Source organism: Miniopterus natalensis, chromosome 3 (genome assembly GCF_054644295.1).
Source record: "Miniopterus natalensis isolate mMinNat1 chromosome 3, mMinNat1.hap1, whole genome shotgun sequence".
NCBI classification, from domain to species: Eukaryota; Metazoa; Chordata; class Mammalia; order Chiroptera; family Miniopteridae; genus Miniopterus; species Miniopterus natalensis.
In genome coordinates this window covers 22,205,737-22,225,539 of record NC_142083.1, presented here as the reverse complement: position 1 = coordinate 22,225,539, position 19,803 = coordinate 22,205,737, and the positions used below count along the sequence as shown (strand labels likewise).

The 19,803-nt window shown below is 41.7% G+C and overlaps 1 protein-coding gene across 2 annotated transcripts in view; it reads right to left on the bottom strand.

The window, feature by feature from the left end:
• Positions 1-19,803, bottom strand: part of CTNND2 (catenin delta 2) — a 688,599-nt gene that overhangs the window by 271,836 nt on the left and 396,960 nt on the right. The window contains exon 7 of one of the 2 annotated variants that reach the window (XM_087815345.1): positions 18,678-19,242. The exons of the other annotated variant lie outside the window; for it this stretch is intronic. Coding sequence (XP_087671471.1) covers positions 18,678-19,242 — 565 coding nt within the window. The remainder of the gene's footprint in view (positions 1-18,677; positions 19,243-19,803) is intronic. 2 annotated transcript variants of the gene reach the window in all.

Below are 19,803 nucleotides of genomic sequence, written 5' to 3'. Positions count from 1 at the left end.
GAAAATACATCTTTTGACTGGGAGAAAAACAAACATATCTTAACAAAAATGATCAAAGTATCAGAAACAACATGGATTTAATTTTGAAATATTGTAATGACAGAAATTTTGTAAAATATTGCAAAATGTAAATCTTACACTTCTATTTTTATTTTCTTAAATAAACAATATTAGGGTTTCTTTGCAATGGATAATTGCAAAGAATGCAGGAATGAATTAAATCTAAAAGGGAAAGAAATATTAAAATGACCAAGAAAAGGTAGAATCCTTTTTAGAAAGGGATATGGCATAAATTAAACCTGTAAATTGACATTTACTAATCTAGTAGGAAGCCTGCAACAGACCTGCAGGGAGCTGTTGACACAGAAAATAACTATGAAGCTGAAAGGGCTGAAGTATCCCCCAGTGCCTTGTCCCATCCTGGACACCGCATTTTCACTTGGGCAGAGAATCCAACAGGCTCTGTTGTCATTTGACCAGCAACAGGAAACATTTATCATTTTTTAGGCTGATTTGCAAATAAATATCTATGTGCTAGATACTAGATGTATCATTTATATGTACTAGTTAATTCCTATTGATCAATATATTCATTCATTCAATACATATTTATTGAGTGTCAGGGCAACTTCTAGGAGTTGCGGACACCCTGGTGCTCAAGACAGACCAGGTGTCTGGCCTTGGATATAAGTAAGTGGTCACATTCAGGCAGGTACAGAAAGAAAGGCTGGAGAAAACTTAAGTAGGGTAAGGGAGAGTAGGCAAGGTGTTGGGGGATATATTGTTTTGATGGGAGGGGGGTCAAGCACTTCCTTCTGAGCATCTGACATTTCAGCAGAAAACTTCATAAGGTCAGAGAAGGAGCCACAGTGGGACGATTCTTCTTTCTCAGTCAGAGGGAATTAGTAGCCAGAGCAAAGGCCCTCTGTAGAGATTCATTTCATAATATTTATAGAAGTGATTTTATTAGTACTTATTTAATCCATATCATGTTCTAAAAGAACCGAGTTCATACTGAGTTGATTGTAAGAATTGAACAGATATTTTCTTAGCTCAAAATTTCACTATCAAAGTAACTACATTTTTATCAAAAGGGTTTGAAATACACAACAGAAGATCACACACAAACTCATGAGAATTTCACGACTAAAGAGTCAGCTTGAGGATAAATATAGACATTTGCATTAGAATGTTCATTCCTTAGAACATGATTAATCCTCAAATCTTTGCTTATTCCCCCAAAGAATCATCTGGGGGACTCGTTGAAATGCCACTTCCAAAATAATTGGGCTCAGTCCACCCGAGGGGGAGCGGCACTGTACTTTTAATGGGCACCCCCACGGCTTCCTAATCAGAGGAGAAATCAGAAGAGCCGCCCTGTCCACAACAGAGAGGAGACAGGCATATTTAAAAGAAAGAAAGAAATGTCTAATGTGTTACAACTCTCAATTTATCACTTCTCGCTTTCTTCAAATAATGTCATTTACCACCATGTTATGTCAAATTACTGAACAGAATGAAACAAATTCATTCCGTTTTTCATTATGACCCATTTACATTCCTTTATATCTATACTATATAATTTATTGTCTAATTTAATGCAAATTAACCTGCTCTGCATGCAAAGACATATATTTTTGCCTGCTTTCATTTGGAAATATCAATATTAGGTTCTTAAAGACCAAATGCAATTGATCTGTTTACTTCAAATTTGGGAGCCAGTTTCAAATGCTCATTTGCAAAGGAACGGAAAGAGAAGGGCCTTAATGACATAGCGGTCAGGCTCAGCCAGCTCGGCGTAAGGCCTTTGTGAACAGGTGGCAGAGATAAGCACTCTCATTACTGAGATAAAGAGCTGTCTTTGGAAAAAGAGCTATAAATTTCTTGTGCTATGAAGGAAAGCCCAAAGTAAAATATAGGAATTCAGGTTTTTAAAAAGTTGTGCAAAGTTCATGCACTAATATTTATTAGCAAAATTACATCTTTGAGGGCAAAATTAAACTTTTATAGCGAAGTGTGGAACCCGGAAAAGAAGCAGATTTCCCCCTAGCAACCACCCCCATCCCCTGTAACTCTTCCCTTACTGATTTCAGGGGTACGTTCTCTGCCCATCAGTAAGCAACATGGCCAGGAAGCATGGCCTGTGCAGTTAGGTAGCTTTCTCTCTGTGATGTTTATGGCTTTAAGGTAGTTATTTTGTGGATTTTGAGCCTCTTAAAAAGTCTGGTTTGTTATATGTTATCATTAAACTTGAGGGAGAAATATGACATCAACAAATAAGCACTTTCAGAAATACAAAAGGTAATATAATTTTGGTTAACATTATTATAGTATAAATATGTGCTAACTGCTGAGACTATTACATCTTAGATCTGAGGAATACCTCTCCACAATATTTATTTGTTTTATTCTTGATTTTTGCTTTCAACTCAAATCAAACTTCCAAAATCTGCTTTCTACTCCTATGCTAATTCAGAAATTAATTTTAGTCTTTAAAAGATCCAAAAATATCCTGCCTATCCTGAGTAAAGTACATGAACTAAGTTTCATTTGCAAGTGATCATTAATTCACTGAATCATTTTGACATCTTATCTCATGTTGTTATCAATGTTAGAATATAGAGACACATTTTCCATATAGGCTATGAGCCATATTTCAGGCTGATGTTTAGAAGGGAGATTATTTATTCACATGTATTTAACAAAACTGCACTGAAGCCTAATAATACCACTGTAGCAGGCCATCTGATGATGTAAAATAATCTATGATGAGTTTATTTTGGAAGGTAAAAACTGCCCTCCTGTTTCATTTATTTGGTAAATCCTAGATTTTCACATGCTATATACTAAGGTAATACAGCTCTGCCGCTATCACAAGTAACTCAAGTGCTCACACAGTCTCTAACAAATTACAAAACACAGAAAGATTTGTTCCTGAAACTTTCTTGATGGCGTTTCCAATATACCTTAATGTAATTATGAAGCCTCACCACACCTTTTACCAAATGAATACTATAATCTATTGGGAGTCACATACTTTCCAGTAAGAATAATTTAAAGACCAAAATCACTGGGCAGGATACAGCAGTTAAGTGTGTCCATAGGACCTTATTGTTTATAAAAGCCTGCACCCCTTGTTCTTATATTTTCTCTCAAACCACAAGATTTCTCCCCAAGCTGCTGGAAAAACAGGCTTCTTTTGTTCGGCTCCTTCTGTGACAGGCAAGCATGCGGAGAGTAATGAGATGGTGGTAATGGAGTATAATGAGCTCTGTGGTGTCTGGGATCTTTGCATTCCCAGGATGGGCCATTTCCATTTTTATTTTCAGTCAAAGGTCACGTGGCCCTGCATCCCCAGTGCATGAAGGGTGTGCCGTGTCAGCTCTCAGGGACGGCTCCCAGTTACAGAAACCTACGTGTCCAAGGTGGTACAGGTAGGTACCAGTGAAACGCACTAGGTAAGCCGTGGTGGCTCGGTACCTGTCCCCGGTACCTGCTTTTGGCTTTCTGTCTCAAGGGAGATAGAGAGTAGCTCTGAACATACCAGCCATGTATTCCAGTGTTTCTCAAAATGCCACATGCATTCGGGTCCCGATTAAAATTCAGGTTCTGACTCAGTAGGTTTGGGGAACGGCCTGAGGTTCTGTGATTTTAAGTTCTCGGGCAATGTGTGACAATGTCTGCTTGTATCAGTCGGGAGGGGGGTCCTTGCGGTGACAATCCTGTGTTCTGTGAACTCTTAGGAGTCATTCTAAAAATAACTTCAGCAGCACCACAACCACTCAAGTGAGAGACAGTCCTGATGAAGCTGGTGAAAGGACTCTCAGAAAGGCTCAACCGAGGCACCCCAAATCCTCAGCTGATACTGGGCAGAATCAGAAATTGGAGGGGGGTAATTTTGAATTGTAATATATTTTTGTATAGAAGGGCAACATAATTTGATGGTAGACTTGTAATTAAAACCTTTTGACATAAACCTGTAAAAAAATTCAATCTGTGAGTGTTAATTTTTACCTGGGAATGGCCTCCTATTTAAAATTTGCTCCCAAACCCATCTCCTCCCTGAGAGCAGCTGTGGCAGGACCCTGGGTGGGATGAACCAGGAGCTTGGCTCACCCCGATCTTACTGTCCCAATCAAAGGCTGGCGCAGAGCAATTCATGATTCGGTGCTTTAGTCACTTAGCAGAGCTTTTAATGGCCAGTCTCATATTCACAGATACTCTTCTTTATCAACAAGGTGAATAAAATTCAACGAGTGTCATTTTATTTCTCCACAGCTGCTTCTCAAGATCCCATCCATCAGTGAAATACCGGAACAGTGCATCTGGAGTCTGGCTTCCAGACCTAATTGCTATGGATAATTATGGATATTTCCATGGGAGGAATCTGGAACAAGGTGCTCCGGACCCATCTATTTTTTTATATTGAGATGCAAAGCAGGATAGACAGACAGGCTTCAGCTTCAAGGGGCCAGAAGTCCCCATCCTGCTTTCAGAGGTGCTGACTGCTGTAGGAACTGAAGCTAAGGTTTTGTTCTTGTGTATGTGGTTTTTGCCCATCAAAGGGCCGGATGATATTCTCAATGTTTGGACATGGAGAAGGGTTTTATCAGACAACACTAGGCTTCAGTATGCTGTTTTCTCCAAATAGAGGTTCAAATATTTTGAAAAATATGTGAACTAAGATGTTTTGCATCTCTGCATCATAAACACAGGTCTTCTCACGGAGATTGAATCAGATATATCATAGACAGGCTGCACAGAGTTCCTTTCCAAACTCAGATGTCTGGCTTCTGAAATGCAAACTTAAAGTGTACCCTCCCTGTATCGCTTTTCCACCGCTTTGTATATTTCACTGACGGATGCCCAGCAGTGGCCCTGGTGGTGATCTCAGAAGAACAAGACACCATTAACCCTCCATGTGATTTACTGGGGGAAAGTGGCAAGTAAGCTGCTTTATAGATTAGTTGTTTTCTCTATTCACATTTTATAAATTCTTTATATCAATTCTTTGTTAAATTTGTATTATTTTACTCAACATAATATTTGGCATTGAAAAAAAGAGTTTGAGAAAAGAGGAATTATGTTGTGTAATAAACAGTTCTGAGACAACTAAAAATTCTCCTTGATTCTTGCCTGGTTAAAGCTTTAATATGTGTGTGTGTATTTTAAATCCAATCAGTAACTGAATTATATATAAGTCATTATTATTGGAATACCAGTTACATTTATTAAAACCTAATTTCTTCGTGCAATGCACCAACAACGAGACCATATATAGTTATAATTCTCCCACCCCATTTTTCATCTGTTGTCTTTATCCAAAAAGTTACTATTAAACCACCAGTTGGTATGGTATGATTATGCTGTTAGTGATGTCCCCCAAAAATGTACACACACTTTGAATAATTATTAATTCCAATGGGTTAAGTCTGAAAAGAAAGAAACATCAATTGAGCTATCAGCTTTTAGCAGTGTATATATTTTTTGGGGGATACCCTGTATATATACAGTATGGGGCAAAATTAGGTTTACAGTTGTGAGTACATGAAACAGTTCATTCTTGTGTTATTATTTATTACTGTATTATTCTCCATATGAACAACTCTAAACCTACTGCTGCACCACCCTGTATATAGATCTATATCTATACACCTACATATGTGTATGTATACATATGTATATATGGGTGTGTATATAATTTTTGTCATATATTTATAATATATAATAAACAAAAATTATATGTAGTATATAAAATATATACATTCTGTGTAATGTGGACTAAATATATGACAAAAAATTTTGTAATAAAAATTACAAGGTGCACCTTGGTGAAATATAGTGGTAGGATGGATTTTAGTGCAGGCTTGGTTGCAAATTAACTCCATTTTGACTAATTTTGCTATTAATTATTTAAGGTTATTTGTACATCTGCTAAAACAGTTGGTCTCCATACAATCCTAGGTACTTTGATAAAATTTTTTAAAATGTTTAAAAGCCTCAGGATACAAAATTAATATTCAGAAATCAGTTGAATTTTTATACACCAATAATGAACTATCAGAAAACTAAAAATAAAAAATCTCATTTACAATTGCATCAAAAAATAAAATACCTAGAAACAAATTTAATTAAAGAGGTAAAAGACCTATACTCATTATAAGACATTGAAGAAAGAAATCAAAGAAGATACTAATAAGTGGAAGCATATACTGTGCTCATGGAAAAGAAGAATTCATATCATTAAAATGTCCATACTACCCAAAGCAATCTATAGAGTCAATGCAATTCCTATCAAAATACCAATGGTACATTTCACAGAATGAGAAGAAATAATTCAAAAATTTGTATAGAAACACAAAAATCTTGAAAAGTAAGAACAAAGTGGGGGGTATCACACTATGTGATATCAAACTATACTAACAGGCTATAGTAATCAAAGCAGCATGGTAACATAGACCAATGGAACAAAATAGCCTGGAAATAAACTAACATCTATGTGGTCAATTAATCTATGACAACAAAAGCAAGAACATACAATGGGACAAAGATAGTCTATTCAATAAATGGTGCTTTGAAAATAATGAAAAGGGTGAAGGGATTAAGAAGTACAAATTAGTAGTTACAGACTAATCACAGAAATGTAAATTACAAGAATAAACTCAAAATGGATCAAAGGCTTAAATGTAAGACCTAAAAACATAAAGCTCCTAGAGGAAAACATAGGCAGTAAAATCTCAGACACTTCTCTTAGCAAAATTTTTTCTGATATATCTTCTGAAGTAAGGGAAACAAACAAACGAAAATAAATAGGACTACATCAAACTAAAAAGTTTTTGCATAGCAAGGGGAACAATCAATGAACTGAAAAGACAACCTATGGAATGTAAGAAGATATTCGCCAGTGATACATCTGGTAAGGTGTATCCAAAATATATAAAAACTCGGACAACTCAACACAATAAAAATAAACCACCCAATTAAAAAGTGGGCAGAAGACCTGAAGAGACACTTTTCCAAAGAAGACATAGAAATGGCCAATAGATATATGAAAAGTTGCCCAGCATCACTAATCATCAGAGAGATGCAATTCAAAACCACAATGAGATATCACCTCACACTGTTAGAATGGCTCCCATAAATAAATCAACAAACAAGTGGTAAAGGTGTGGAGAAAAGGGAACCCCGGTGTGCTATTGGTGGGAATGCAGGTTGCTGTAGCCCCTGTAGAAAACAGTGGGAGGTTCCTCAAAAATTAAAAATTGACTTGCCTTATGACCCAGTGATTCTACTTCTGGGAATGTATTTTAAAAACCCCCAAAATACTAATTTGAAAGAATATATCCACCCCCAAGTCCACTGCAGCATTATTTACAATAGCCAAGCTATGGAAGCAACCCAAGTGTCCACCAACAGATGAGTGGATAAAAAAGCTGTGGTACATATACACAATGGAATACTACTCAGCCATAAAGAAAGAATGGAATCCTACCTTTTTGACATCATGGCTGGACCTACAAGGTATTATGCTAAGTGAAGTAAGTCAGACAGAGAAGGACAAATACCATATGATTTCACTTATATGTGAAATCTAAAGAACAAAATAAACAAACAAACAGAATAGAAACAGACTCACAGACACAGAGAACAGGCTGATGACTGCCAGAGGGGCGTGGGGTTGGGTGGCTGGGTGAAAGGGTGAAGGGATTAAGAAGTACAAATTAGTAGTTGCAGAATAGTCACAGAAATGTAAAGTATAGCATAGGGAATACAGTCAATAATATCGTAATACCTATGTATGGGGCCAGGTGGGTACTTGAAATATTGGGGGGGGACACTCAGTAAAGTACATGATTGTCTAACCACTATGCTGTACATCTGAAACTAATACAAAATAATATTGAATGTAAACTATAATTGAAAAAATAATTTAAAAAACATTGAAAAGTCTCATAATTATGGCAGAAATACTAATTAACTATAATCATGGAACTGATGTTAACATTTAAAGTGAGTAGCTACCAAAGAGGCCTGTTTGCCCAAATTAACTAACACTGTGACCTAAAATGCATAAGCACCGACAAGAGACCCAAGGATATTGAACCTCAACACTCTATTGACTTTAAGTTCAGAGGCAAGGAGCCTGAAGAGTGGGAGAAACCCATACTGTGGGGTCAGACATCAGGCAGACTTTCCCCTTTGAGAGGTGCTGAGGACCCAGCTAGGAAGGCACAGTCCAGGTGGCCAAGAAACACAGGGTTGCATGTCTCTGTGTCTGTCTCTTCCCATCCTATCATTTCCTTCTCTGATTCGATATTACATCTAAAGACAGTTTCCCGTAGACTCCTGTTCCTACCACTCATCTGTTTCACCTGCAGCACTAAAGACAACAGATTCTCAGAGTTCAGTGCCAGCAAATCAATGGGCTGCACATTCCTGGCCGGTTTCTCAGCGAGGGAAAAGGGAATAATAGCCTGTGAGGTGGTCCATTTACGGGGACCCAGAACTAGTCCCGTTAATTTCTTCTCACACACTCTCATCTTGCCTCCGATCTCTAATGTTTCAGATATTCTTCTACATACAATGGGATTCTAACCCCAAGTGAAAAGAAGCTTAGAGGCCTTCTAGAGAATTCTTTCAAAGAAAAAGCTCAATGCCCCCCCCCCTTTTTTAAATGGTTAAAAATCTCTACTCAGGAAAACCTTTACTATTTCTGCAGTGCCTCCTGAATGTGGTCACACCCCCTCAAGTCAGTTCAGGAGAGCAACCCTCAGACCACATGCAGACTTAATCTCATGCACATCCCCAAAGCCCCAGTCTCTGCCCTGAACCTACCAGGACTCATGGCACCACTGGACACTGATTCGTAACTTCTAGGGAACAGGTCCCTCCCAAGCTAACCCTCTTCTCACATTTGCACATGTCACAGTTGTACTTGGTTAAACCTAACCTCAAATGCTGCTTGTCCAGAACCCCTTCCTGGGTCTCCTGCCTGGATGTGCCTCCCACAGCCCTTTGTCTTCTCTCATTAGCTCATTTCCTAACTACACAGTATCACAAGCTGCTTCTGAACTGATGTCACTCCCAACCTCCCTCCAATCAAGCAAAACCCCCTCCCCTCATTACTTCTATCTTACCTGAATTCCCAACAGATCTTGGCTTACATTATGAGTCTCCATGGTAACAGCAGTTATAATTTATTGCTTTTAATGTGTGGACACAATAATAAATAATTGGTAGACATGATCTCAGTCTCATATGATCTTTGTAATGACTCTGTATATTGTTATCTGCACTGTAACATATACAAACTATCTCAGAGAAGCCCCATTTTGCTCCCCAAACAGGCCAAGAATGACTTCACCTCAGGACCCCTGCACTAGCTGTTCCCTCTGCCTGGGGCATTCTTCCCCAGATTCGCACATGGCTCCCTCCCTCTTTGCTTCAGGTCCCTGCTCAATTGACTCTTTATCATCCAGAGCTTCTTGGCCCCCCCATCCCTCTGACAGCCCTACTTCCCTTAGTCTTTCTCCCTGTGACTCTTCTCAGGACCTAAGTATCTTATCTGAATCAGATCACTACCTCCAAGAAAACAGGAGCTTTGGCCTCTGTTGTTTACAGGTGTGTGTCCAGTAAGTAATGGAACCAAGAATATGTACCCATGTCTGTTTAGCCCCTAAGTCCATGCTCGTAATCACAGCCTCTTGTATTTGTGGAATTCAATGGAACGCAACACGATTCTTTCTTCTTCATTTACAATTAATTTCATTGTTCTTACTCATTTAATTGTTCCGTCCTTAGATACTGAAATGACCTAGATCCTTTGGGACTTATGCCTACATAAGTATGGGGTTTTTGTGTTGAGTCCCATCTTTCCTCGCTTGCTAGCCCGCTGCCCAGCTATCCACTTTCCCCCCTTCTGAGACTTCTCTTCATTGCCTTGGGACGTCATTCTAGTTGTCCATTATTTTCTGGGTACCATATTTCTCTAGTTTTATGCCCTCAGCCGGAATGCGTCCTCAAGTGCTGTAACTTTCTAGGGAAGGGTACAAAGGAGATATATTTTATGAATTCTTGCAAGTCTGAACATATTTGGTCCTCGCTTTATGATGATGGACAATTTGGCTACATGTTTCAACCTAAAATATGTAGGTTGAAAATGATGTTACCCCAGAACTCTGAGAGCATCACTGGGCTGTTCTTAGCATCCAGCATCACTACTGCAAGTCAGGTGGCGTCTTATTTCTCCCCAAGGGCACTGGGGTCTTTTTATGTGGGTGCTTTAAAATTTCATGATGAAGACTATGAATTATTTTTTATTCCAAACATAGGGTGTTTCCTATGAGGGCACAGGTCTGTCAGCTCTGAGGAATTTTCCTCTGTTACTTCACTGGTAACTCGCCTCTCCCCAGTCTCTTTCTGAGACTCTAGTAATACCTTCGATGTCCTGGATTTGGCCTTCAAGGCTCTTACTGAATTATTCTGCTGATTTCTGTCTTCCCTCTTTTATGTTCTCCTTTCCCAGTGATTTCCTTGGCTATCTTTCAGTCCTTCTATCAAATCATTAATTTGGGTAGCTCTATTTTTGTGGCCTAGAAAGATTTTCTTGATCTCTGATCCTTTCACATATTCTCCAGTTCTCACTTAATAAACACAAGATCTTCTTAAATCCTTCTTAGTACTTCACCTGAAGTTACTGCTTGTTTCTTTTCATCTCTTTTAGCCTGTAAATTATTTCTGTTTCTGCTGACTGTTCATTTTTCCATTTTTTAATGCTTCTAATTCTCCCCAATTCCTCAGTAATCCTTGATAATTTATTATATTTGAGAAAGAAAAACCCAGCGGCAGCCTCTTGGTCTACAGTCTAAACAGAAGAGTTTCCCATTTCTGAACACTGTAGAACTGTTTCCCATTACGTAAGAGTTTGGAGGGTAAGGCACCCAGGCTGGCACTTGTCTTCAGAAAGAGCAGGTCGGGGGCAGTTCTGAGCCCCCTGCCAGCTCGTTGCCCCACAGACCTGTATGAAATAAATCATATCTAGGCCACGGGCAGCTATAACCAAAGTCTAGTTTCTCAGGCAGTTTGTTCCGTGTCTTCAATGCCCACTCCTGTTCCTCACCTTAGAGTAGGCACGGGCTACGTGGCCACAGCTTGGTAGGTGACAGGGGACGTGAGTGGGAGGCGGCAGCCAACTCAGAAATGCCTCAAGCCCTGACTTTCAATGGATCCCTTCATCTTCAGGCCTCTCCTCTCTCCCCAACCCCTCAGCTCAACTCTGACCCTGGGGCCCGGTCCAAGAACTCATCAAAGACCACCAGGCCACCTCTGCTGTGCTGACAGAGCAGATTCTTGGGAGAAACTTTGGAATTTTTAATTGCTTATCAGTTCTATCTGCTTTGCTTTCTAGAAAATTCCTAAAAAGGTTTGCTTGTTGGTGACTCCTACCCCCTGGCCTCTGTGTTCTTGTCTCTTCTATAATGTCATTCTCTATTGTAATTCTGCATGTTATTTTTCAGGGGTTCTGAGATATAGGGGAGACAAATGAGTGGTCAGAGCATGCCATCTTGAACTCTTGTCCAAGACACAGTATCATTTTTAAATTTACATGTCCTAGTTAAACATGATCAAAATCATGTATCAGTAACAGTGCAGAAGCTTTGATAGAATTCTACATAAAGATGCCATATTCCTACCAAAAAAAACAGAACAAAACAGAAACCCGTAAACCTCATTTCAACGAGCAAGGCTGCCATGTGGTAGGCAGGGAAGGGGAGGTATTAATTTCTGTGAATCAACATAAAAGGAAGACATCAGGAAGGCCTTTGGGGCCACCTAGCATCCCAGATACTGACTTTCAGAAGCAGTCACCAGCTTACAGTAGCGGGATGTTAAAACAGCCTTTCGCTGCTGCAGTCTGACCCAAACACAACTGGACAGAAATCAGATACCAGCGTAAGTGGGATGAGACGCTGCATAAAGTGGCTGTCAGAGGAAAGCCTTGTGGACTTTTCTGGGGGTTCTGCATCGCTAAGCAGATGGAGGCTGTTAGACAAGGGTCAGCAGGCGCAGAGGAGGTGTGCTGAAGAGGTTTCAATGTCCACCTTCCTGGAGACAGGGGGCTTCCATGGGACAACTCGGAGGAGGCTTCTCTGCGATGAAGTGGGGTCCCAAAATTCTAGGGGCAAAAGGCTGAAGCCTTTGATGGTGGAAGCAGGAAAGGGTCAGACCTGCACTTGTCAAGCTTACTGATGGAGAAGATGGCCTGGGCCGGGCTCCCAGGCCAAGATCATCTGAGGAGGGGGCTGGGGCTGAGGGGCACAGCCAGGGAGGAATGTCATAGAGCTGCAGAGGTTGGGGGAGGGGTCTAGCTAGAAAACCAGGCAATTCCAGTGGAGAGTCAGCTTTAACAATCTTTGAAAGAAAAATAAAGTGTTGATTGATTTCACTGGCTGATCACATTCTAACTAGTAAATCTAAACTATGATTATTTTATTTTATTTTATTTTATTTTATTTTATTTTATTTTATTTTATTTTATTTTATTTTATTTTATTTTTTACTTATGGGTGGGCAGGAGGTTCACTAGAACTGGTCAAATGTTTGTCCCCTGCAGGTAAAGATCCCCTTCAGGAAATACAATTTGAAAAAGGAGCGGCAGCCAGGTATCACGTTGCATTCTGACCACATCTCAAGTGCTGTGTGTGAAACAGACGGGCTCATTATCTGAGGAGACCTCATGTTTCCTTTGAGAACCTGCCAGCAGAGATCGCAAAGCTTTTATCTAGGATTAAGCTTTTTTCTTTTTCTTTCCTATAACAGGTGCACCTGGAAGTATTAGTGAGTCAGGAAATGGATCTGAAATCTCCAAATATGTGAAATTTGGGGTTTATAGTATGTGATCCACTAAAAATATTGAGTTTTATGTCCATCTGGCGGGGGTACAAGGTGGACATGCCTTGACTAAATTCCTCTCCATATTAGGCCAATTTTTTTTTTTGCAATTGTTGGTTAAGAATCTACATTTAATCCATTTCATATTTGCCTCAAAATGTGCTCATGATGTTTGACTTAACTTTAATGCATATTTACAATTCAGATTTCTGTTTTTAACAGGATTAATTTTGCTCTCAACCAGATGAAAGGATCATGTTATTTTCCTTACAAAAGTGAACCAAAGTTGGCACTGTAAAGTTCAACGGAATGATCACAAGTTTTTGAGGCACTTTTGCTTTCTGTAAAATCACTGGTCATTTACAAAACTTGAAAACTTATAGTGCATTTTTATATTCTTTGTAGTTTTCTTCAATAACACAAAATATGCTACCTCTACCACATATCATATATACTTAAGAGTACAGAGAAGATGGACTCAGAGTAATCTAGATTCAAATCACATCTCTGACATTTCCAGCCACGTTACTTTGGGCAAGAAAACTTATCACTGATAAGCCTCAGTTTTTGAATCTGTAGAAAGGGAGTGAAAATTGTACCTAACTCATTAAGTTGCGGGAGACAACATGAGATACAGTTTGCAAAGTGGCTGGCACAATGCCTGGCATTTGCAAAAGCTTTATATCACAATATGTTTTTTTTTACCCTAATTTTATTCATCACGAACAAAATGAGTACATTTAACTTTTAAATTATACAAAATAAAATCAAGCAACCTATTTGTCAGGAGAAAAATGTTAAAACTACTTATGTCATTTATCTAGCCTTCTTCCTGTACTATTTATGAGTGATTACTTTTGAATGTTACATTTCAAAAGAAGTGGGTGAAATTTTAATAACTATATCTGTTTCCCTGACTATTTTTTTCATTGAAACGCCCTTCCCCCAACACAGGCCCCAAGTTTCTAGCTTGCCAGTCTGATCTGGTCAGCCCACTGCTGGAGGGATGAAACTACAAGCCCTTTACCACTCATCTCCACCCCTGCCTCCACCACTCATTTCTGGCTCAAGAAAGCCTGATCTGCTGATCATCTATCTCTACCCACCCCGCAGCCCTCACCACACCCCTTCTCTACTCTTTGACTTTGTTCCAGCTACCTTTTCTTACTAGTTCCATCTATACTGCTTAGCTCTGGAGCCAGGGCATTAAGAAGGCATTCACAGCACACATCTGATCCCCACTGTAACATGCCCCTCTGGCATGCTCCCATAGTAATCAACCTGCCTCACCCAGCACTGGGCTTCAAACTGTCCATTCTTATACCCTTCACCAGCTAGGTCTCTTGAGGGCAAGGGTTATCCCTCACTCATCTTTGTATGCCCGACACAGACAGTGGCATGTTTTGGGACTCAAAAGACATGCTTTGTATCTGAAGCAAAAACAAATGACTTCTTCCTCGCACATCCAAGTTATTGTGGTAAGTATTATCAAGTAACACGAGTTATCTTTTATTGAGCTGGCCAGTGCCCTAGTATTTTATATACCTTTCCTTATTTATGTCAGAACTTATGATGGTAGATAAATATTATTGTGAAAACCTAGATGAAGGAACACTTTCAAGCAGGCAGGTAATTCACCTAAGGTTAGGGCCCTCTGACAAGGCAGAGCTGGGTTTCCACTCAGGCACCACTATAGCATGAAAAGACATGGAATTAAAAAGATGACAGAAAGAAAAAACATTCTAAGAGAACTTTGGACTCTGATGACTTAACAGCTGACAAATTATACTGTTCCAGGTTTAATCTGAAGTGTGGTGTTTTCCCAGAGAGGTGGGACTCAGACCTCTGGGAGGGCTTTAGGAAGCTAGGCCATCGGGAGATCTAATGGAACATGTGGACGTGTGTTCCTTACCAGGTGCCCACACAACTGATGATCTAAAATCCTCACATAGAGCGTCTACATTTTTGGAAGTATTTGCAGCCAAACAAGAACCACTTCTTGAAAACATAATGCAGGTTTTGGTCCCTGGTTTTTCTCCTGCCACTGTCTCTTGGACCCCCCTCCCCTTCCGGTAAGATTTTCCCACTACCCTTCACTGAAACTACTTTTTCAAAGTCACCAATGAGTACACTCTACTAAACCAATGTCATCGAACGGTTTTCCTTTGTCTTGACTTTTTAACTCTATAGTTTAGTTTATAGATCTACCTTGAGACAAGCTGTTCTCTTGGCTTCTAAAAAATGATACTGACCTATGCTTCCAGCTTCTCTCTTTCATTTGTTGGTTTCTTCTCAACTCCCAGACCTCTACTTTTGTGGGAGGCATCAGAGCTCAGTCCTTGGACCTCTTCTTTGCTTCCTTCCTTCCTAGGTAATTTCTTCTAAACTCATGGTCTTAAATACCATCTACCTGAGGATGACTCCATTCCCTACTTTTTATCTCCAGCTTGAGAGTCGCCCCTGAACTGACTTGCATACCCAACTGTCTACTTCACGTGTGCATTTTGATTCTGATTGACAGATATCCCATGTCCAAAACCAAGATCTTATTATTTACCAACACTGTCCCCAAACCTGACCAGATCCCTCTGCAGCACAGCCCACCTCGGTTGGTGATGACTCTATTCTTCTGGTTGTTGGGTCAGTGGCAGCCTTGTGTCCCCTTTCTCTTCTCATCATCACCTAGCTCATGACAGAATCCAGTCGGCTCTACCATATATATACATCCAGAATTGCACTACTGTTCATAACCTTCAATGCTACCATCCTGGCCCACGCCATAATCATCTCTTGCTTAGATTACTGCAATAACCTCCCAGCTGGTATTCATGCTTTTGCCCTTGACCCCCTACAATGTATTCTCCACAGAGCACCCAGGGTGACACTGTTATAAACTAAGTCAGATTATGCCCCTCCTCTGCTGAAATCTTCAATGGCTCCCACGGCACAGCTAACATCCCCAAGTCCTCATCAAGACATACAAGACCCTCCCTTGCTGGTGACTTCACTGACCTCATGCCATTTCTCTGCCCTCCTTCTCTCCTCTCCACCCCCCAATGGTCTTCTGGCTGTTCTGCAAAGATATCAGACACATCTCTATTCACCAGCCTTGCACTTCTGTTCCTTCTGTTCAGAATGCCCTTCCCCTAGATATTCATACAGCCAGCTCCCTGTCTTCCTTCATGACTGACTCCAAAGTTACCTTCCAATTAGGGCTTTCCCTGGCCACTCCATCAAAAATATTTACGTTGATGGTTTTCTGTCTTTGAAACGAGGCCAGAGGTATTGGTTGATATTGATCACTACTGTGTCCCTAAGCTCTAAATCACTGCCAGTAAATCAGAGGTGCTTAATAAATAATTATTGAATTAATTCATTCATTCAAAAGTGAAAGTCACTATCAGCCCATATTCACACATCCTACTTATCAGTGACAAATCTCCAAAATCACAACCTTGAAAATCCAAAAGCTATTTTTTGGTCTTGACTTTAATGGTACTTTCAATTAGCAAACTAGGTGGCTCCAAAGTTTACAACACCTGGAATGGTATCAGGCACCCAGATTTAGACATGGAGTCCAAAAGCTCCAATATTCCTGACCTCTCGTTAGAGTCTGTCCCCGCACCTCTCCTGGGCCATAGTTTTCTAATTTCTAAATGGGGCATATGATCTTGTGCAACCTGAGTATTTATGTGGAGTTATAAAATACAAGGTGGGGCAAATGGAGGTTGACAGTTGTGAGTACAAAAACCAGTTTATTCTTGTACTACTATTTATTATTGTGTTGTTTTCTATATAAACAGTCTACTTTTGCCATGCCTTGTAATTTTAAACCAAAAATCGCCAGCAGTTTGCATGAAAAGAATCTTTAAATGAACATCTAAAAGCATGCATTTTAAACAAAGTAATTCAAGCATTAAAAGTGTTCAGTGTAGCTCTAAAATTAAAATTGTTAATTGGTAAGTTGATTCCCCTCCCCCCCCACCAGGTAGCAAAAATGAAATATGGTCAGAGAATGAGAGGAATAGATGGAAACGGGGAGGGAAGTAGAGGCACAAGGGATTGTGCTGACCAACTGCAGTTCTCTTTCTGGCCAAAACCTTTTATACCCCCCAGGCCTCCCCCAACACACACATCAAACCTCAGAAACATACACTCTAGATACTAGAGTGGGAGCAGGTATCACAACATGCTTACTTTCACAGTGGCTTCCTAAATTCAATGATATAAGGAGCTATGGGGCTCCATCCCTGCACCACTGGCATACCCCCAACCTCTCCACCGGACCACACTCTACTGTTACTAAAATGACTCAGTTGGAACATGTACAAGTATAACAGGTACAACCAGTGGGACAGAGCTGGAAGCTAAGACCTCTGGTTCTTTCCCCAGGTCTGTGTACGTAATAAAAGGACCTTTAGCAAGTCACCTGGACTCTTTGGGTCTCAGTTTCCACTTCTCTGTGGTGGCCAGGAAGAGTGTCATGGTGCCTTAGTCTCCCAAAAGCTCTGCCAGTTCCCCACTCTTTGACATGATCTAGTAATTTGTAAACTTATAAAACAAAGTTTCCATACATGTCTCCTAGCGCTCTCTTCCAACCAGAGTGCCTCTCAGTGCCTGCCATACAGACCTTTTGGTCCTGGTACTTGATTAGCATTAATAACGGTCTACCTCCAAAATTCTATAGAGAGGAGTGAGTGAGAGAGAAAACTATTTTCATTTCAGTAAACATACCTAGCAGAATTTGGGTGCAGTGAATTCCAGCCTGCACCCTGTTATGTCAGGCAGTCCTCTCCAGCAATTTACACTGGGGAATGAAAGACGCCCTTGGACACCTGCCTCGTGTATGCAACAAGTTCCTCTTTTATCCTATTTATCTTCACAGTCAACTATTTATGTCAAGAAAGGAAACCTATGAGAGTGGCACCTGTTACTAGAGTGACCTAATATTTCCATAAGAAGAAAAGAGTTGCCAGTAAATCCGGGTTAGTTCTCAGGTGTTTTAGGAGACAACACATTAGTCTTTCAATCATTGTGTCTTGTTTAGCTGAACATATGGTACTATGAGCAGAGTCACCAGCTTGGACTTGTTGTTTGATGGACAAAGTGACCAAACACAGACATGTCACCTCCTCTGTATCTGCAGAGAAAAGCAGGTTTCTTCTCCCAACCCTAGTCCAGCCCAGCCCCTCTGTCCCTATAATAAACAGGCAACAAGTTCAAGGGACTTCAATATTGTTACTTTTCCCCCACTGTTGGAATCTCTGTAAATCCAATGACAGGTGTGGGGGGGTCCTTTACTTTTCCCAGTGACTAAATTTAGACAAAACACAATAAATACCAGGTACAACAAAGTAGTAACATTTCACAAAATTTATCATTAGTTACTTGTTTCACTGCTATTGAAATCTGTCACTTGAACGTCTCCTTTGGGGAAAACCCATTACTTTCTTCTACAACTAAGTGTAGACAACTACAGGTAATCACAGAAATACACTTGCTTTGGTCTTTTTCTGGATACAATCAACAGGTCTATGGGATACTTCGTTAAATCTGACTTAATTTTACGAAGGTTTAAATCTTCGGATGGGGGAAGACTTAGAGTTTGAGAGGTTGCATGACTTTAAAGAAAACAAGTGACATATTTTAGTTTTGAAACTCCCATAGCCTAGGGACCCCCTGCGGCTGCGAGGCCCCGGCCCACAGACCCGCCCAGCTGGAGTCTTTCTCCACCCTGCCCGGCAGCCAGCCCGCCCGGGGCGGGAGGGCGGCTGCGAGCCCTTTACCTGCCAGGCTGCCCGGCCTCTGGAGGGTGGCGGTGGCATACAGCTCCTGCGAGTGCTTGCCGTACTGGTCGGACGCGTGGACCAGGCGCTTGGTGGGCGACAGGGTGGCGTACGTGCCGATGGTGGAGCTCAGCTGGTGGATGGGCGAGGAGGAGATGGTGGACTGCACGGTGGGGGGCGAGGTCACGCGGATCGGGGAGAGGCCGGCCGAGGACACGACGATGTTGATGGGCGAGCTGGTGCTGTAGGACTTGGCCAGGCGGCTGGGCGACTGCTTGGGCGAGGAGCCGCGCGGGGCGGCGTAGGCGGCGCCCTCGGGGGCCGAGCCGCCGCGCTGCAGCTTGGTGGGCGAGCCGCCCTGCGGGGCGGCCAGCGGGGAGCCCCCGCGCGGCGGCGCGGGCAGCGTGGAGCTCGAGTAGTAGAGCGCGGCGGCGGCGGCGGCGGCGGGCGGCGCGTCCGGCAGGTGGAAGGCGCTGCCCAGGCTGGGCGCGAACGGCTCCCGCGGCGGCGGCGGCGGCGGCGCGGGCTCGGGCCCCGGCAGGTGCCCCGCGCGGCTCGTGGCGCCCTGTGCGCGGGAGAGCAGAGAACACGCGCTTAGCGGGGGAAGCTCGGGCCCCGCCCGGCCCGCGAGGGGGGAGCGGGCGCCCCGCCGCCCGAGCGCGCAACGGCGCGTGGGATCCGGGCGCGGACGCCCGCCGGCTCTCGGCAGGTGTTTCTCGGGCGGAAAGAGACCCCCAACTAGCAAAGGCCGGCTGGCAAGGGGGACAGTGTTCTGCTTACGTGGCTGCTTCTGGCATTGCAGGGGCATCGCATTAGTCACTTAAGGATTTTAAAAGGCCACCGTGAGCTTGATGGCAATCAGGATCTATTAGTTTTAATGAGAAATTCAGGCATTAAATCCCCCCCCCCCCCCACGGTCATTTCACTGGATACGGTTTCTACCACCAAAACTGGCCAAGCTGTACACTTATCTGGAGAACATCAAGAATGAACATACTTCCTAGAGTTTATTCTGTGCTACCGCTGTGTTGATTCTGCGTTTGGGGCAAGAAAAGTTAAAAAGGAGGGGGAAATATTACTTTGGAATAAATACACTTGGTCTTTCAGTGTTATTTTTTTTTAAAAA